The 15,292-nt window shown below is 35.2% G+C and overlaps 1 protein-coding gene across 2 annotated transcripts in view; it reads right to left on the bottom strand.

Moving 5' to 3' along the window:
* Rnf17 (ring finger protein 17) overlaps positions 1-15,292 on the bottom strand; it is a 105,299-nt gene that overhangs the window by 77,207 nt on the left and 12,800 nt on the right. For both annotated transcript variants that reach the window (XM_015499363.2, XM_015499362.2), the window contains exons 5-6: positions 15,035-15,115; positions 13,316-13,416 (exon numbers count right to left, since the gene is read on the bottom strand). In XM_015499363.2, coding sequence (XP_015354849.1) covers positions 13,316-13,416; positions 15,035-15,115 — 182 coding nt within the window. The remainder of the gene's footprint in view (positions 1-13,315; positions 13,417-15,034; positions 15,116-15,292) is intronic.

Consider the following 15,292-nt stretch of genomic DNA (forward strand, 5'->3'; position numbering starts at 1 on the left):
AAAAAAAAAAAAAAAAAAAAAATTAGGAGAATAATTCCTTTTACAATAGCACTGATAAGAAAATACTGGAGCTTACATCACCAAGATAGCTGAGTAGGAGAGCCCAGCCTTCACCTTACTCCTTGAGGAGGAATAAGGATAAATCCTTGAGGTGGAGTAACTACCCAAGGAAAATACCTTGGTAAAACCCACAAAGTGTGAATGAAAGACTGAGCCACCTGTGTGCTGCATGGGACTGAATAAAAATCTGCAGTGATATGGTAAGAAAAAGGGTCTTACTTGGTTATGTCACTGTTCCTTCAAGGTGACACACAGTCACACAGAGAAAAATCCTCAGGGTCCACAGCCTCAAGACAGGGAAAAGAGAATAGGGATAGCAAACATGCAACTTCCTTGGCATTCTAGAAGCTTTTTAGAAAATCTATTTGATTCTCAACTCACCCAGAACCTAGGAAAAAAAACTGAATGTGCTAGACCATACAAGGCCAGATAGGAAGAAAGAAAGAAGATGGAGCCTACAGAGAACACATACAATTTTTTGTGAATGCACAGCATGCCTGTCAGCAGTTTTGTTTGACCAGCTAACAACAGCCCACTGGGCTAATCTGGTCACTTCCAGAAGAGGTTGGAATTGCTACTTGGCCTGCCTTCCAATCTAATATCACTTCATAACCTGGGGTCCTTCAGGAAGGGAGAAGACTCCCTAGCAAATTTTAAAAGCTAGTAGGTCACACTTGGAAGTTTAAATAGCACTCCCTTGTGACTATAAAGACTATCTCAGGTAGAAGCTAGAGAGAAAAAAAAGAAAAGGAATTTAAAAAAATATCTCATAGCTGGGAACAGTGGTACACACCTGTAATCCCAGGGCCTTGGGAAGCTGAGGCAGAAGAATTGCAAGTTCAAAGCCAGCCTCAGTAACTTAGTGACGCCCTAAGCAACATGGCGAGATCTTGTCTCAAAATAAAAAAATAGAAAGTGCTGGGAATGTAGCTCAGTGGCTAAGTGCCCTGGGTTCAATCCCTGGTACCAGGGGAAAAAAAAAAAAAAAGGATCTCACAAAACCAGAGGGAGACCAATAGATTAGAGGAAGGGGATCTAGAGGGAGAGAGGAAAGAACATATGCATATACTGAGAAATGAAATCTACAAAATTACGCTACATCCATGTATAAATATACCACAGTAAACTGTGATAATATATAATGTACTAATTATATATTAAAGTAGTTCAAGTGGGTGGAGAGGGAAAAGAAAGGGGAATGAAATTGATCAAATTACATTAACATTATGTTCAAATATGCCATCATGAATCCCACTATTATGTGTAATCATAATATACTAATAAAAACAAAAAGACTACCTGATCCTGACCAGAGTGTAGTAAGACCAAAGTTGAGAATAACAATATGCACCAGTCTTCATTGAGCTGATAATTTAAGCAGTCCTAAAGTCCACCTGCATACCTCATGCTGGGTGGAATAAGACTAAGTTATGGATATCAACATTGTTCACTGTGCTAGTTCTTACCCACCGAGGAATTTCAACTGTGCTCCCAAAGCCTCAAGCACCACTGAAGACTCTACTGATGGAGGAAGAAGATCACAACAGTACTAAGAAATATACCCTGTGAGCCACCAGATGAGTGGCAATTGCAGCACACACTCAGCAGCTCAACTTAATTGCATATCACAATCAGCTGTCTTGTGAAACAGCCGAACAAAGCCATTGCTACACCTGAATTCACAGCAAACACAGCAGCCCAGATACATCAAGAACCTGAAGGAAAGCTCTGACAGCCCAAGGGACATGACTATCTGGCCGAGCCAGATTAGAGGTTGGTATAAACAGCAAAATTCTATCAGTTACAAAGCTAGAAAAAGCTAGAGAAGGTGTTTAACTCTGAAAAATCTGTAAACAGCATGTAAGGACACAGGATTACAAAGACATAGGAAATCATGACACCACCAAAAGACTCTCCAAAGCTCAAACAGTGGTCCTTTTATAGGAGGTAAGATTGGGCTGGGACTGTGGCTCAGCAGTAGCGCACTTGCCCGCCATGTGTGAGGCACTGGGTTCATTCTCAGCACTCCATATAAATAAATAAAATAAAGGTCTATAAACAACTAAAAAAAATTTTTAAAAAAGAAGGTAAGACTTATGAAATGTCAGAAAAAAGAATTCAGAATAATTCTCTTTTAAAAGTGGAGTGAATTCCAAGACTTTATAGATAAGAAATTGAATGAAATTTGGAAAACAATACATTAACAGAATGAGAAATTTGGCAAAGAAATAAAAACAATTTTTAAAAAACAAATACAAATCCTAAAATGAATACAATGGCCAAACTTAAAAATGCAATAGGGAGCTTCAACAAGCCAGCATGTGATAGCTCAGCCCCCCCTGCTACTTGGGGGGGGGGTGGCTGAGGCAGGAGGATTGCAATTTCGAAGAAGTCTAGGCAATTTACCAAAACTCGTCTCAAAATTTTAAAAAGACTGGTCATATAGATCGGTACAGGGAAAAAGAAAGAAAACTTTACTAGCCAGCTTGATCAAACTCAAGAATCAGTGAGCTTGAAGGCAGAATATTTGAAATTACTCAATCATAGGAACAAAAAGAAAGAAAAAAGAACTATAAATAATGAAAAAAGTTTATGGGAATTATGAGACACCATCAAGAGACCAAACTTACAAAAACAGGAATTTAAGTAGATGAAGAAAAAATAGGGCCAGAAAGCATACTTAAGGAAATATTAGATGACAACTTCCCTAATTTGAGGAAAGAAGCCAACATCCAGGTACAGGAAGCACAGAGATTGCTAACTGAATACAATCCAGAGAGGAGTTCACCAAGACACATAATAATTAAACTATCAACAAAAAATTCTAAGAGCAGCAAGAGAAAAGACATACATTACTTATAAAGGATTCTCAACACAAATAACAACAGATTTCTCAGCAGAAATCCTGTAGGCCAGGAGAATGGATGATATATTCAAAGTATTTGAGGAAAAATAGCCAACCAAGAATACTGACAAAGCTATCCTTTAGAAATAGAAGACAGATAAAGACATTCCCAGACAAACAAAAGCTGAGGAAATTCATTAACATCAGACCTGTCTTGTGAGTAATGCTTAAGGAAGTACTTAAAACTGAAAGAGCATTAATATGTAACACAAAGCATATGAAAATATAAAATTCATAGGTAATAGTAAACATTCACATACAATTTTTAAAAAACTGTGTAATACCACAATCCCAAGGAATAAACCACTTATACCCCACATAGGAAGATTAAAAGACAAAAAATAATTGAAAATAATAATCACAGAATGTCAATGGATAGGCAATGTAAAAAGATGTAAACTGAAAATATTAAAAATTCAAAATGTGGGGAGAAAAGGAGTTATAATATACAGTTTTTCCTTTCTTTCTGTGATCAATGTCAAGTAGACATTTGTTCAAATAATGTGTTATAACTATGTTTCTAATAAGCCCCATTGTAACCTCCAAACTAAAACATATAAGTAGTACACTAAAATTAAAAAGCAAAAAATCAAGTGATGAAAAAAAGGAAAAGAACAAAGGGTCTACAAAACAACTATAAATCAAGCAATAAGCAACAAAATGGCAGCAGGAAGTCCTTACCTATCAATAATTACTTTGGATGTGAATGGATTAAAATTCTCCAACTAAAGGGCACAAAGTGACAGAATAGATTTAAAAACAAAGATCCAACTATGCCACCTAAAAGAGATACTTGTTTCTTTAGTAAGGACATACACAGACCAAAAAGGAATGGAGAGAAAAGATAGTCCAAGGAAATGGAAACCAAAAAGGATCAAGAGTAGCTGTATTTCTTTCAGAGAAAATAGACTTTAAAGTCAAAAACTACAGAAACAGGCAAACAATGATAAAAGAGCCAATATAACAAGAAAATAAAAACAATTATAAAATATAAGCACCTAACACTGGAACACCTAAATATGTAAAACAAACATTAACAAATCTTAAGGGATAGACTGCAGTACAAAGTAACAGTAGGGGGCTCAACACCCTGCTTACATCAGTGAATAGATCATCCAGAAAGAAAATTAACAAAGAAACATGGGATTTAAACTATATGTTTAGGGCTGGGGTTGTGGCTCAGCGGTAGAGTGCTCATCTAGCATGTGCAAGGCCCTGGGTTCAATCCTCACCACCACATAAAATAAATAAATAAATAAGTAAACTATATGTTAGACCAAAGAGACTTACTAGATATTTATAGAACATTCTATCCAACAGTTATGCAATACATATTCTTTTCAACGGCACACAGGACATTCTCCAGGAGAGCTCATGTGTTAGGCAATAAAACAAGTCTTAACAACAACAAAAAAGAACACCCAAGTTTTTTTTTTTTTTCTGAACACAAAAGAATGAAACTGAAAGTCAATGACTCTGGAAACAATATAAAGATATGGAGATTAAACAACATGTGTCATTAAAGAAATTAAATATAGGGATTGGGGTTGTGGCTCAGTAGTAGAGCGCTAGCCTAGCATGTATGAGGTCCTGGGTTCAATCCTCAGCACCACATAAAGATAGATAAATAAAGGTATTGTGTCCATCTACAACTAAAATATATTTAAAAAAATAAATTAAATATAAATTTCCTGACACAAATGAAAATAGAAACACAATACATCAAAATGTCTGGACTATAGCTAATGCAGTTCTAAAAGAGAAGTTCATAAGTAACAAATGCTTAAATTAAAAAAGAAAAAAATCTTTCAAGTTAACAACTGAACAATGTATTTTTTTTATAAATTTTTTTAGTTGTATATGGAAGCAATATCTTTATTTATTTTTATGTGGTGCTGAGGATCGAACCTAATGCCTCATGCATTTGAGGCAAGTGCTCTACCACTGAGCCACAACCCCAGCCCCTGAACAATGTATCTTAAGCAACTAGAAAAACAAGAACAAACTCCAACCCCAAATTAGCAGAAGTATAGAAATAAAGATCAGAATAGAAATCAACAAAATAGAGACAAAAAAGTACAAAAAAAAATCAATGAAACAAAAATATTTTTTTTCAAAAAATAAGCACAGTTGACAAATCTTTAGCTAGACTATGAATAATAGAGAGAAGATTCAAAATAAATAGGATCAGATATGAAAATGAAGACATTACAACTGATACCACAACAATATAAAAGATCAATTGAAGTTATTATAAACAAATTGGAAAACCTGTAAGAAATGGATAAATTCCTGAACACATTAAAAACTACCAAAATTAAGTCCTCAAGAAAGGTAGGATTGCGAGTTCAAAGCCAACTCAGGGGAAAGGGAAAAAAAAAAAAAAAAAAAAGAGATCTGTGGATATTGCTCAGTGGTTAAGCACCCTTTCAAATCCCTGGTACAACAACAACAAAAATCTCCAGCAAAGAAAAGCTCAGGACCTGATGGCTTACGAAGAATTCTATAAAACATTTAAAGAGGAATTAATATCAATTATTCTATTAAAATAATATGAGGTCAGTATTATCCTGGTATCAAAACCACATAAGGACTTGACAAAAAAAAAAAAAAAATACAGGCCAATATCCCTGATGGACATATAGGCAAAAACATCAACAAAAAGTACCAAACAATTCAAAGGTGCATTAAAAAGATTATTTATTAGTATCAACCAAGATTCATCCCCTCGATGCAAGGATGTTTGAATAAATGTGATACTTTCAGAATCAAGCAAGAGATACAGAAAAACATTTGATAAAATTCAACATCCCTTTATGGTATCAACAAATTAGATACTATGTTAGCTTTCCATTATGGTGACAAATACTTATATCATCACTTAAAATGAGGAAAGATTTACTGTGGCTTAGTTTTGGAAATTTCAGTTCATGTTTGATTAGTCCCATTGCTTTTGAGCCTGTGGCAAGACAATACATAATGGCAGGAATGTGTGGCAGAGGAAACAGTTCTCATGATGGCCACTGGGAAGCATAGAGAAAGGAATAGAAGGGACCAAGACGTCAGTATCCCTTTCATGGGCACAACCTCAGTGACCAAACTTCCTTCCACATCTTCTCAAGGCCCCATCTTCTCAAGGTTCTACCACCTCTCAATAATGCTGGCTGAGGCCAGCATGGGGATGCATACCTCTACTCCCAGCAACTCAGGAGGCCAAGGAAGGAGGATTGCAAATTTGAGGCAAGCCTCAATAACCTAGTGAGACCTTTATCAAAATTAAAAAAGAAAAAGGTCTGGGGATGTAACTCGTTTGTAAAGTACTCCTGGGTTCAATCCTTAGTACGTACAGACAGACAGACACACAAATAGGACTGGGGATGCAGTTCAGGGGTAAAGTGCCCTTCAGTTTAAAGTTCAATCCCTAGTACAAAAACAAAAACAAAAAAAAATCACTGGTTGGGGACCAAGCCTTCAGCACATGGACCCTTCAGGGGCATTCAAGATCAAAAGACAGTTATAGAGGGAATGTACCTCAACACAGTAAAGGCCACATATGACAAACCCACAGCTGGTATCATACTGAATAGAGAAAAATTAAAAACTTATTCCTAAAATGTGGAACAAGACAAGGGTGTCCATTTTCATGACTTTTATTGAACATGGTACTGGAAATCCTAGACAGAGCAATTAGGCAAGAGAAAAATAAAGGGCACTGGGCACAGTGTTATGCCTGTAATCCCAGTAGTTTGGGAGGCTATGGGAAGAAGATTCAACTTCAAGGCCAGCCTCAGCAACTCAGTGAGGACTCAAAATAAAAAATGAAAAGGATTGGGGATACAGCTCAGTGGTAAAGTACATCTGGGTTCGATCCCTAGTACAAGAAAGAAAGGAGAGACGGAGGGAGGGAGGGAGGACATCCTAAATGGAAAAGTAGGAAGTCAAACTGTCCTTGTTTTCAGGTGACAAAACTTAAAAGACTCTACTAAAAAAGTAGGAAGTCAAACTGTCCTTGTTTTCAGGTATACAAAACTTAAAGACTCCACTAAAAAACTGTTGGAACTAATTCAATAAGGCTGTAGGATACAAAACCAACACAAAAAAATCACAAACATTTCTATCCTCTAACATTCAGTTATTTGAAAAATTAAAAGAATAATCCCATTTATAATAGCTACCCAAAACACACAAACAAAAACCCACTACCACCACCACCACCGTTTTTATTAAAAATAAAAAGGGCTGAGGATAAGGCTCAGCAATAAAAAGACTCTGGGTTCAATTCCAACAACAACAAAAAAGCCCAAAGCGGGGTATATTGGCACACACCTTTAATCACAGCGACTTGGAGGGCTGAGGCAAGAGGATTTGAGACCAGCCTCAGCAACTTAGTGAGACCCTATCTCAAAATAAAAAATAAAAAGGACTGGGATATAGTTCAATGTCAAGTGCCCTTTGGTCCCTGGGTTCAATCCCCAGTGAAGGAAAGAAGGAAGGAGGAAAGAAACCCCCAAACTTTTAAAAACCAAACAAAACCCCAGGGATAAATTCAACTAAAGAAGTGAAAGATCTCAATAATGAAAATTATACAAAACTGATGAAATAAACTGAAGAGGATAAATAGAAAAATATCCTACATATGGATTGACAATATTGTTAAGAAAAGCTTATATAACCGAAAGTGATCTACAAATTCAATTAAACTCCCATGTAAATATCAATGCCATTTTTCATAGAATTAGGAAAAAAATCATGAAATTCATATGGAATTGCAGAAGACTCTGACTAGCCAAAGCAATCCTGAGCCAAAAAATAAAAGCTGGAGCTATCACAGTACAGACCTCAAAATATACCTCAAAGCTTACAGAATCAAACAGTATGGTACCTGACATTTAAAACAAACAAAAGATGCACAAACCAATGTGTAAGAATACAGAGCCAAAATACTCCCTCACCTTACATCTAATTTTTGTTGTTACATTGGAGCCAAGAATACACGTAGGGAAAGAAAGATCTCTTTAATAAATGGGGATATTCACAAGCAGAAGAATGGAAGTAGACCACATTTCTCACCAGTAATAAAAACCTACTGAAAATAGATAATGTAAAACCTCAAACTATGAAACTACTAGGAAAAAAACACAAGGGAAATACTTCAAGACAGTGGCCTGGGTAATGATTTTTTAAAAAATATAATTTAAAATGTACAGGCAACAAAAACAAAAAATTGACAAATGCAACTCTAATAATCTAAAGGGCTTCTGTACAGGAAAGGATATAATCAACAGAACAAAGAAACAGCCTACAGAATAGAAGAAAATATTTATAAACATGCTTGACAAGGGTTAACATCCAGAATAAATAGGGAACTCAAACTCAATAGCAAAACAAAACAAATAACCCTATTAAAAAATGGGCTAAATATCTAAATAGAATCTGGGCACAGTAGCACAAATCTGTAATCCCAGAGACTTGAGAGGCTGAAGCAGGCGGATCAAAAGTTTAAGACCATCCTCAGCAATCTAGCAAGACCGTCTCAAAGTTAAAAATAAAAAGGGCTGAGGATATGGCTCAGGAATAAAAAAGACTCTGGGTTCAATCCCTGGTACCAAAAAAACCAAAACAAAAACAAAAACCACCTGTAAACCAGGCTCAGTAGAGCATGCCTGTAATCCCAGCAATTTGGGAGGGTGAAGCAGGAGGATCAAAAGTTTGAGGCTAGCCTAAATAATTCAGTGAGACACTGTCTCAAAACAAAAACAAAAACAAAAACACCTCAAATTGGACACAGTGGCACATCACATTCCCAGTGACTTGGGAAGCTAAGGCAAGAGGATCACAAGTTCAAGGCCAGCCTTGGCACTTTAACAAGATCCTGTTTCAAAATAAAAAATAAAAAGGGATGGGAATATATTTCAGTGGTTAGAGTGCTCTGGAGCTCAACCCCCAGTACTGAAAACAACCACCAACCAACCAACTACCTGTTCACCTGTGTTTACCACAGCACTATTCACAATAGCCAGAATATAGAATCAACCTAAATGTTCATCAATGGAAGAAAGGCTAAAGAAAATGTGATATGTATCTGAATAGAAGCTGAGCACAAATAATTTAGCACAAATAATTCCAGAGACTGGAATATATCAATATAGATACACACACACACACACACAATAGAATACTATTCAACTATACAAAGCAAAATATTTTGTTATTTCTGGCGATATGGATGGACCTGGAGGACCTTATGTTAAGTGAAAAAAATCAATTACATAAAGACAAATATCAAATGATCTTACTCATGAATTACTCATGAGAATATTAAAAAAAAAAAATAACAGATCCCACAGAAGTTGAGAGCAGAATAGTGGTTCCTAGTGACCAGTAAAAATAAAAGGGGAGAGAAAAGAAAGTATCAATCAACAGGTACAATGTTATCATTCATATGTGGCACAGTAGAGTGAATATAGTAAAGGATACAATCAACAGAACAAAGAGACAGCCTACAGAACAGGAGAAAGTATTTATAAACATACATTTGATAAGAGTTAATATACAGAATAAATAAGGAACTTTAATACCTCAATAGCAAAACAAAAACCCACCTAAAAAACTGGTCTAAAGATCTGAATAGAAGCTAGAAAATAGCTAGAAGAGAGTAATTTTAATATAGTTGCCAAAAGAAGTGATAAAGTGATGATATGCTAATTATCATAAATTGACCACTACTCATGAGTGTACAAATATTATGTCTCAAACATGAAATAAAACAAAAAGATCAAAATTACTTACTAAACAACTAAGAAGAAAAAGACTTGTATACCATATACTACACAAAATTGCTTAAAGAAATTAAGAATATAACTAAATGGGCAGTGTGATGGGACATGCCTATAATCCCAGGATTTATCTCATTATTAGTGGCATTTCATTTTCAGATTCATACTACCAAGCTGTGAAGTTCCTGGAAGACATTTGTATAATCTCCACTTCCTAGCACCATGCCTGGCAGATAGAAGGAACCTGATAAATGTGTGCTAAAAGTAAGTTAAAAGTAAATCAGAACCATGTGCAGTGGTGCACACTTGTAATCCCAGTGACTCTGGAGGCAGACACAAAAGGATTGCAAGTTTGAGGCCAGCACTGGCAATTTAGTGAGATTCTGTCTCAAAAAAAAAAAACCCCAAAAAACAAAAGACAAATTAATTAATTAAAATAAATAAATAGAAGGGCTGGGATGTAGCTCAGTGGTAGAGCACCCTTGAATTCAATCCCTAGTACCCACCCCCCACCAGACACAAGTCAATACTATCCAAAGTGATCTACCAATAAATATAATCCCTATAAAATCCAAATGACTTTCTTGCAGTAATAGAAAATCCCATCCTAAAGGTTGTCTTAATGAGTTCCTGAATAATCAAAACAATTTCAAAAAGAACAAATATGAAAGATGCACATTCAGATTTAAGAACTTACTACTAAGATACAGTAATGGAAATAGTATGGTATTGACACAAAGACACAGATCAATAGCATAAAACAGAAACTAAACTAAATCTTAAACTAACTAAATCTTAACATATAGTTCGACCTAATTTTTATAAAGGTGCCAGGACCATTCAATGTGGAAAAGACAGTCTGTTCAAGAAATGGTGCTGGGAAAATTGAATGTGCAATTCAAAAGAATGAAGTTGGACCCTTATCTTATACTATAAACAAAAATTACAAAACAGATCAAAGATCAAAATATAAGAATTACAACTACAAAATTCTTGAAGAAAACATAGTACCATGATGTTGGATCTGGCAATCTTTTTTTTTTTGAATATGACACCAAAAGCACAAGCAAAAAAGAATAATAAACCGGACTTTTATTGCTGGGTGCGGTGGTGCATGCCTGTAATCCCAGAGTTTAGGGAAGCTGAGACAGGAGGATCATGAGTTCAAAACTAGCCTCAACAAAAGTGAGACACTAAGCAACTCAGTGAGACCCTGTCTCTAAATAAAATACAAAATAGGGCTGGAGATGAGGCTCAGTGGTTGAGTGCCCCCGAGTTCAATCCCTGGTACCAAAAAAAAAAAAAAAAAAAAAAAAAAAAATTAATCAATTAAAAGACTCTAACAAGGGCAAGGGACATACCTCATGATATAGCACCTGCCTACTAGATATAGGCCCTGGACTCAATCACCAGTAAATATACATACATAGACACTGTCAAGATAGTGAAAAGATAATCTACAGAGTAAGATAAAATATCTGCAAGTCATATATCTGATAAAAGATTTAATATATAGTATATATGAAGAACCCCTATAACCCAACCACCAAAATATAAGAAATCCACTTCAAAAATGGACACAAGACTTGAATATTTGTTCAAAGAATATAAATAAATGAAAAGGTGCCAAGACCTTGAGAGAAAAGGAAGTATCAATCAATAGGTACAATGTTGATAAGCACATGTAAAGATGTTAAACATCATTATTCATTAGAAAAATGCAGCTCAAAACAGTATTACTTCAGACTCATAAAAATTGCTACTAATTTTAAAAAGAAACAACAGGACTGGGGATGTAGCTCAGTGGTAGAGTGCTTGCCTAGCATGCACATATGGCCCTGTGCTTGATCCCCAATACCACAGAACAAAAAATAACAAGTATTAATGAGGACATAGAGAAACAAGAACTCTTGTATTATTGCTAGTAGGAAAATAAAATGATACATGCAGCCACTATGGGAAGTGGTTTGATAGTTTCTCAGAAAAATTATACATAGCTGGGCAGGGTGGAACATGTGTGTAATCCAAACTACTTGGGAGAATGAAGCAGAAGGATCACAAGCTGGAGAAAAGCCTGAGTAACTCAGGGAGACCATCTCAAAATACAGAGATCTGGGGATGTTGCTCAATGGCAAAGTACTTGCCTAGCATGTGCTAGGTCTTCGGTTCAATTCCCAGTACCAGAAAAAGAGAAAAAGTTATATGTAAAATTACCATATGCCTTGAAATTGTATATTTAAAAATGGTTAAAAAGAAAACATGTGATTACTTCTCAAAGAAGGAAAAAATGGTTAAAAAGACAAATTGTAATGTATTTTTCCTGTAAAAAGGCAACAAACAAAACTCACGCACATAACTTAGCATATGAATGTTATAATTAAAGAGCAAATATGAGATAGTACCAACATGGAAAATAAAGTATACCGGAGTAGGAGCTCCTAGCACGTGTGAAACCCAGGATTGATTCCAACACAAGGAAAACAAAATAAAAAAATGTATGCATAGCAGATTGAGCCTCTATACCAAGCATCTGAAGATTATTTTCCAAGTATATTACTTTGGGCACATCATAAGTTTCAGAAGTCTATTAATTGAAATGCGTAATGGAGGGAATACCTACTTTACCGCCACTAAAAATAATGTATATCAAAGAGCTTTGAAAAGAGTGATGGCCAAGATATTGTTAACTAATGCCATTAGAAAGACTTTTGCTGTGATGCAAATAATAAATAAGCATGCAAATAAAAGATAGAACTATGTGAACTATTTTCCCAAGTATGTTGAACTCAATAATGTGAGGGTTTTGGTGTGATTTTTTTTTTTTTTTTGTACTGGGGATTGAGCCCAGAAGCATTCTACCATGAGGCTACTCTAGCATTCTAGCACTAAGCTACATCTCCAACCCTTTTAATTTTGACACAGGGTCTCGCTGAATTGCTGAAGCTGGCCTGGAATTTTCTATCCTTTAGCCTCAGTTTCCTGAGTTGCTGGGATTATAGGCATAAGCTTTTATTTTTCTGTGCAAATTGCTTTAAGTAAAAAGCTTGTTAATTTTAAATTAGCTTTGGGACCAGAAGTAAATAGCTAAAATTAAAAAAAAAAAGTACAAGCTAGGCACAGTGGCAGAGGCAGGATGATCACAAGTTACAGGTCAGTCTCAGCAATTTAGTAAAACTGTGTCTCAGAGTTTTAAAAAATGGGGCTGGAGATATAGCTCAGTGGCACAGAACTCCTGGTTAAATCCCTGACACTGTCAAAAAAGAAAAAAGTACCAATTTCATTTTTAAGTTCTCAAAATCAGTCTATAGGGGCTGGGGTTGTGGCTCAGTGGTAGAGCGCTTGCCAGGAATGTGTGAGGCACTGGGTTCTATCCTCACAGCACCACTGAAAAATAAATAAAATGAAGCTATTGTGTCCATCTTCAACTAAAACTATATATATTTTTAAAAATCAGCCTACAGAGACCACATATTCTAAACTTGTTTGAAAGTTATTCATTACTTCATCTAAACAAAAGAAAAAAATGACGTTAGTATTAAAAAACTTCGGTTTCATTGTGTTTGTATTTTATTACCTGGAATCAAGAGAAGCAACAAGTTTATCAAATTGTTTCTCCACAACTTCTATAAGATTATGTGTCTCCTCTTTTGTTTGATTCTCTATGCGTTCAAGCATCTGGAAAAAACAATTCAAAGATCTAATTTGGTATATTTACTTTGCCCAAGTAGAACTGTCAATATAATTTTGAAACAGGTACTTTCTAAACTTTTCAAAATAGTGCAAGAGGTGATTAGATGATAATAAACAGTAAAATTGAAACAAAGTTCAATTTTAAGTCCTGGTACTTGTGAGCAAGACCACCCCTTGTTGGCATTTTGTACTAATAATCTGGCAAAAAGACCTAAAAAAAATTTATTGGTAAGTTTTCTAATTTTTTTCCTTAATTCTTTTATAATTACAGGACACAAGTCATTTTAGGTAGTTGCATTTCTCTATGGCATGATTCCCTAAATAAAAACAAAAACAACAAAACCAAAAAACTTAGAAATCACACTTGAAGTTAGCTTTTCCATAAATTTATTTTTATTATTTTTGTTTTTTGGTATTGGGGATTAAACTCGGAAATGCTTTACACTGAGCTGCATCCCCATTATTATTATTATTTTTTTTTACTCTGAGACATGGTCTCATTAGTTGAGAGGTTGGCTTGGCCTCAAACTTGAAATCTTCCTGTCTCGACCTCCCAAGTCACTGAGATTACGTATGTGTCCCTATGCCTGGTGCTTCTTTGCATTTTTGAATTGCTTTTAAAACTGTTGATAGGATCCATGACCCTCTCTTTTTCTTTTAATTTCAACACTCCGGAATGAGAATGTCTATCCTTATGCCTGTCCACCAAAGTGCTTTTAGTGCTTTCTTGTGTAGATTACAGGTGGAAAGGAATTTTACCCCAGTATGAATCATATTGAGTCTCACCTATAACTTAGATGAGATTTTGTATTTAAGAGTTGATGTTGAAATGGGTATCAAGATTCTGGGGATGTTGAGATGGTGCAAATATATTTTGCATTGTATAAGACAGGAATATTCGGTAGAGGGAGCAGAAAGCCACCTGTTGCCTGTTTGGGGTTGAAGTGTTCCCCCTCCTAAGTTCAGATGGTGAACTTCTAGCCCTAGTTTATTATAGATTTGCTTTTCTTATTAATCTGATACTGATTTTATAACTGTTTCTCAGTTATCATTCTCTTTTGCCTTCTTTTCTCAATGTTTTTACAATTCTTGTATCTCACTACTTTTATCATAGTTCTCATTACTTTTGAGAAATTTGGCTTTTTGCCAATTAAAAATGTCCTATCTTCTATGCAAAAAAGCATCCACAGCATAATCTAACTCCCTACTTGTAATTTTGTTGTTACTGGGTGCTTAAGAACTTCTTTATTGACATCAAATGAGTAAGTCTCTCCTTTGCCAGAAGAGCAGAGAGAAAAGAAAATAAAGTTCTCTCATTTGGGGGATATTGCCAAACAATATGCAAATGTCGAAAAGATGATCAGGGATGCTTATGAGACAAATATAGCTCACAGCAAGTTCCTAGCATAACAAGACTGCTACAAGTCCAATCCTGGCAGGCCATGGGAGAAATTTTCCCTTCTTTTGTGATTCTCTATTATTAGATTATCAGCTTAATAACTCATTGCTAAACTCAAAGCTCTGTGATAACACATCTAAATGTACACATTTAAAGAGGACATGCTTCACTTCTTGATAGAATTTAACCATATAAAATGCTTACTTTTACAGCAATATTTAATTGTTCAAAATTATAGCCTGCTATCTTCAATGCTTCATCAATTTCTTCTGTAGTTTTAGTCTCCTAAGAAGGGTGGGGAACCACATACATATATAAAATTAGATGCTTAGATACATTATATTATAATTGCAAAAACTTCAAAATATCATTTTGATTACAAAACGAAAGTAACACTTTTACTCTTGCTTATCCAGAGATAAACACCATTTCAGACTTTTGGCAATAAGCATTCTAGATTTT

This window comes from Marmota marmota, unplaced genomic scaffold (assembly GCF_001458135.2).
Source record: "Marmota marmota marmota unplaced genomic scaffold, marMar, whole genome shotgun sequence".
NCBI lineage: Eukaryota > Metazoa > Chordata > Mammalia > Rodentia > Sciuridae > Marmota > Marmota marmota.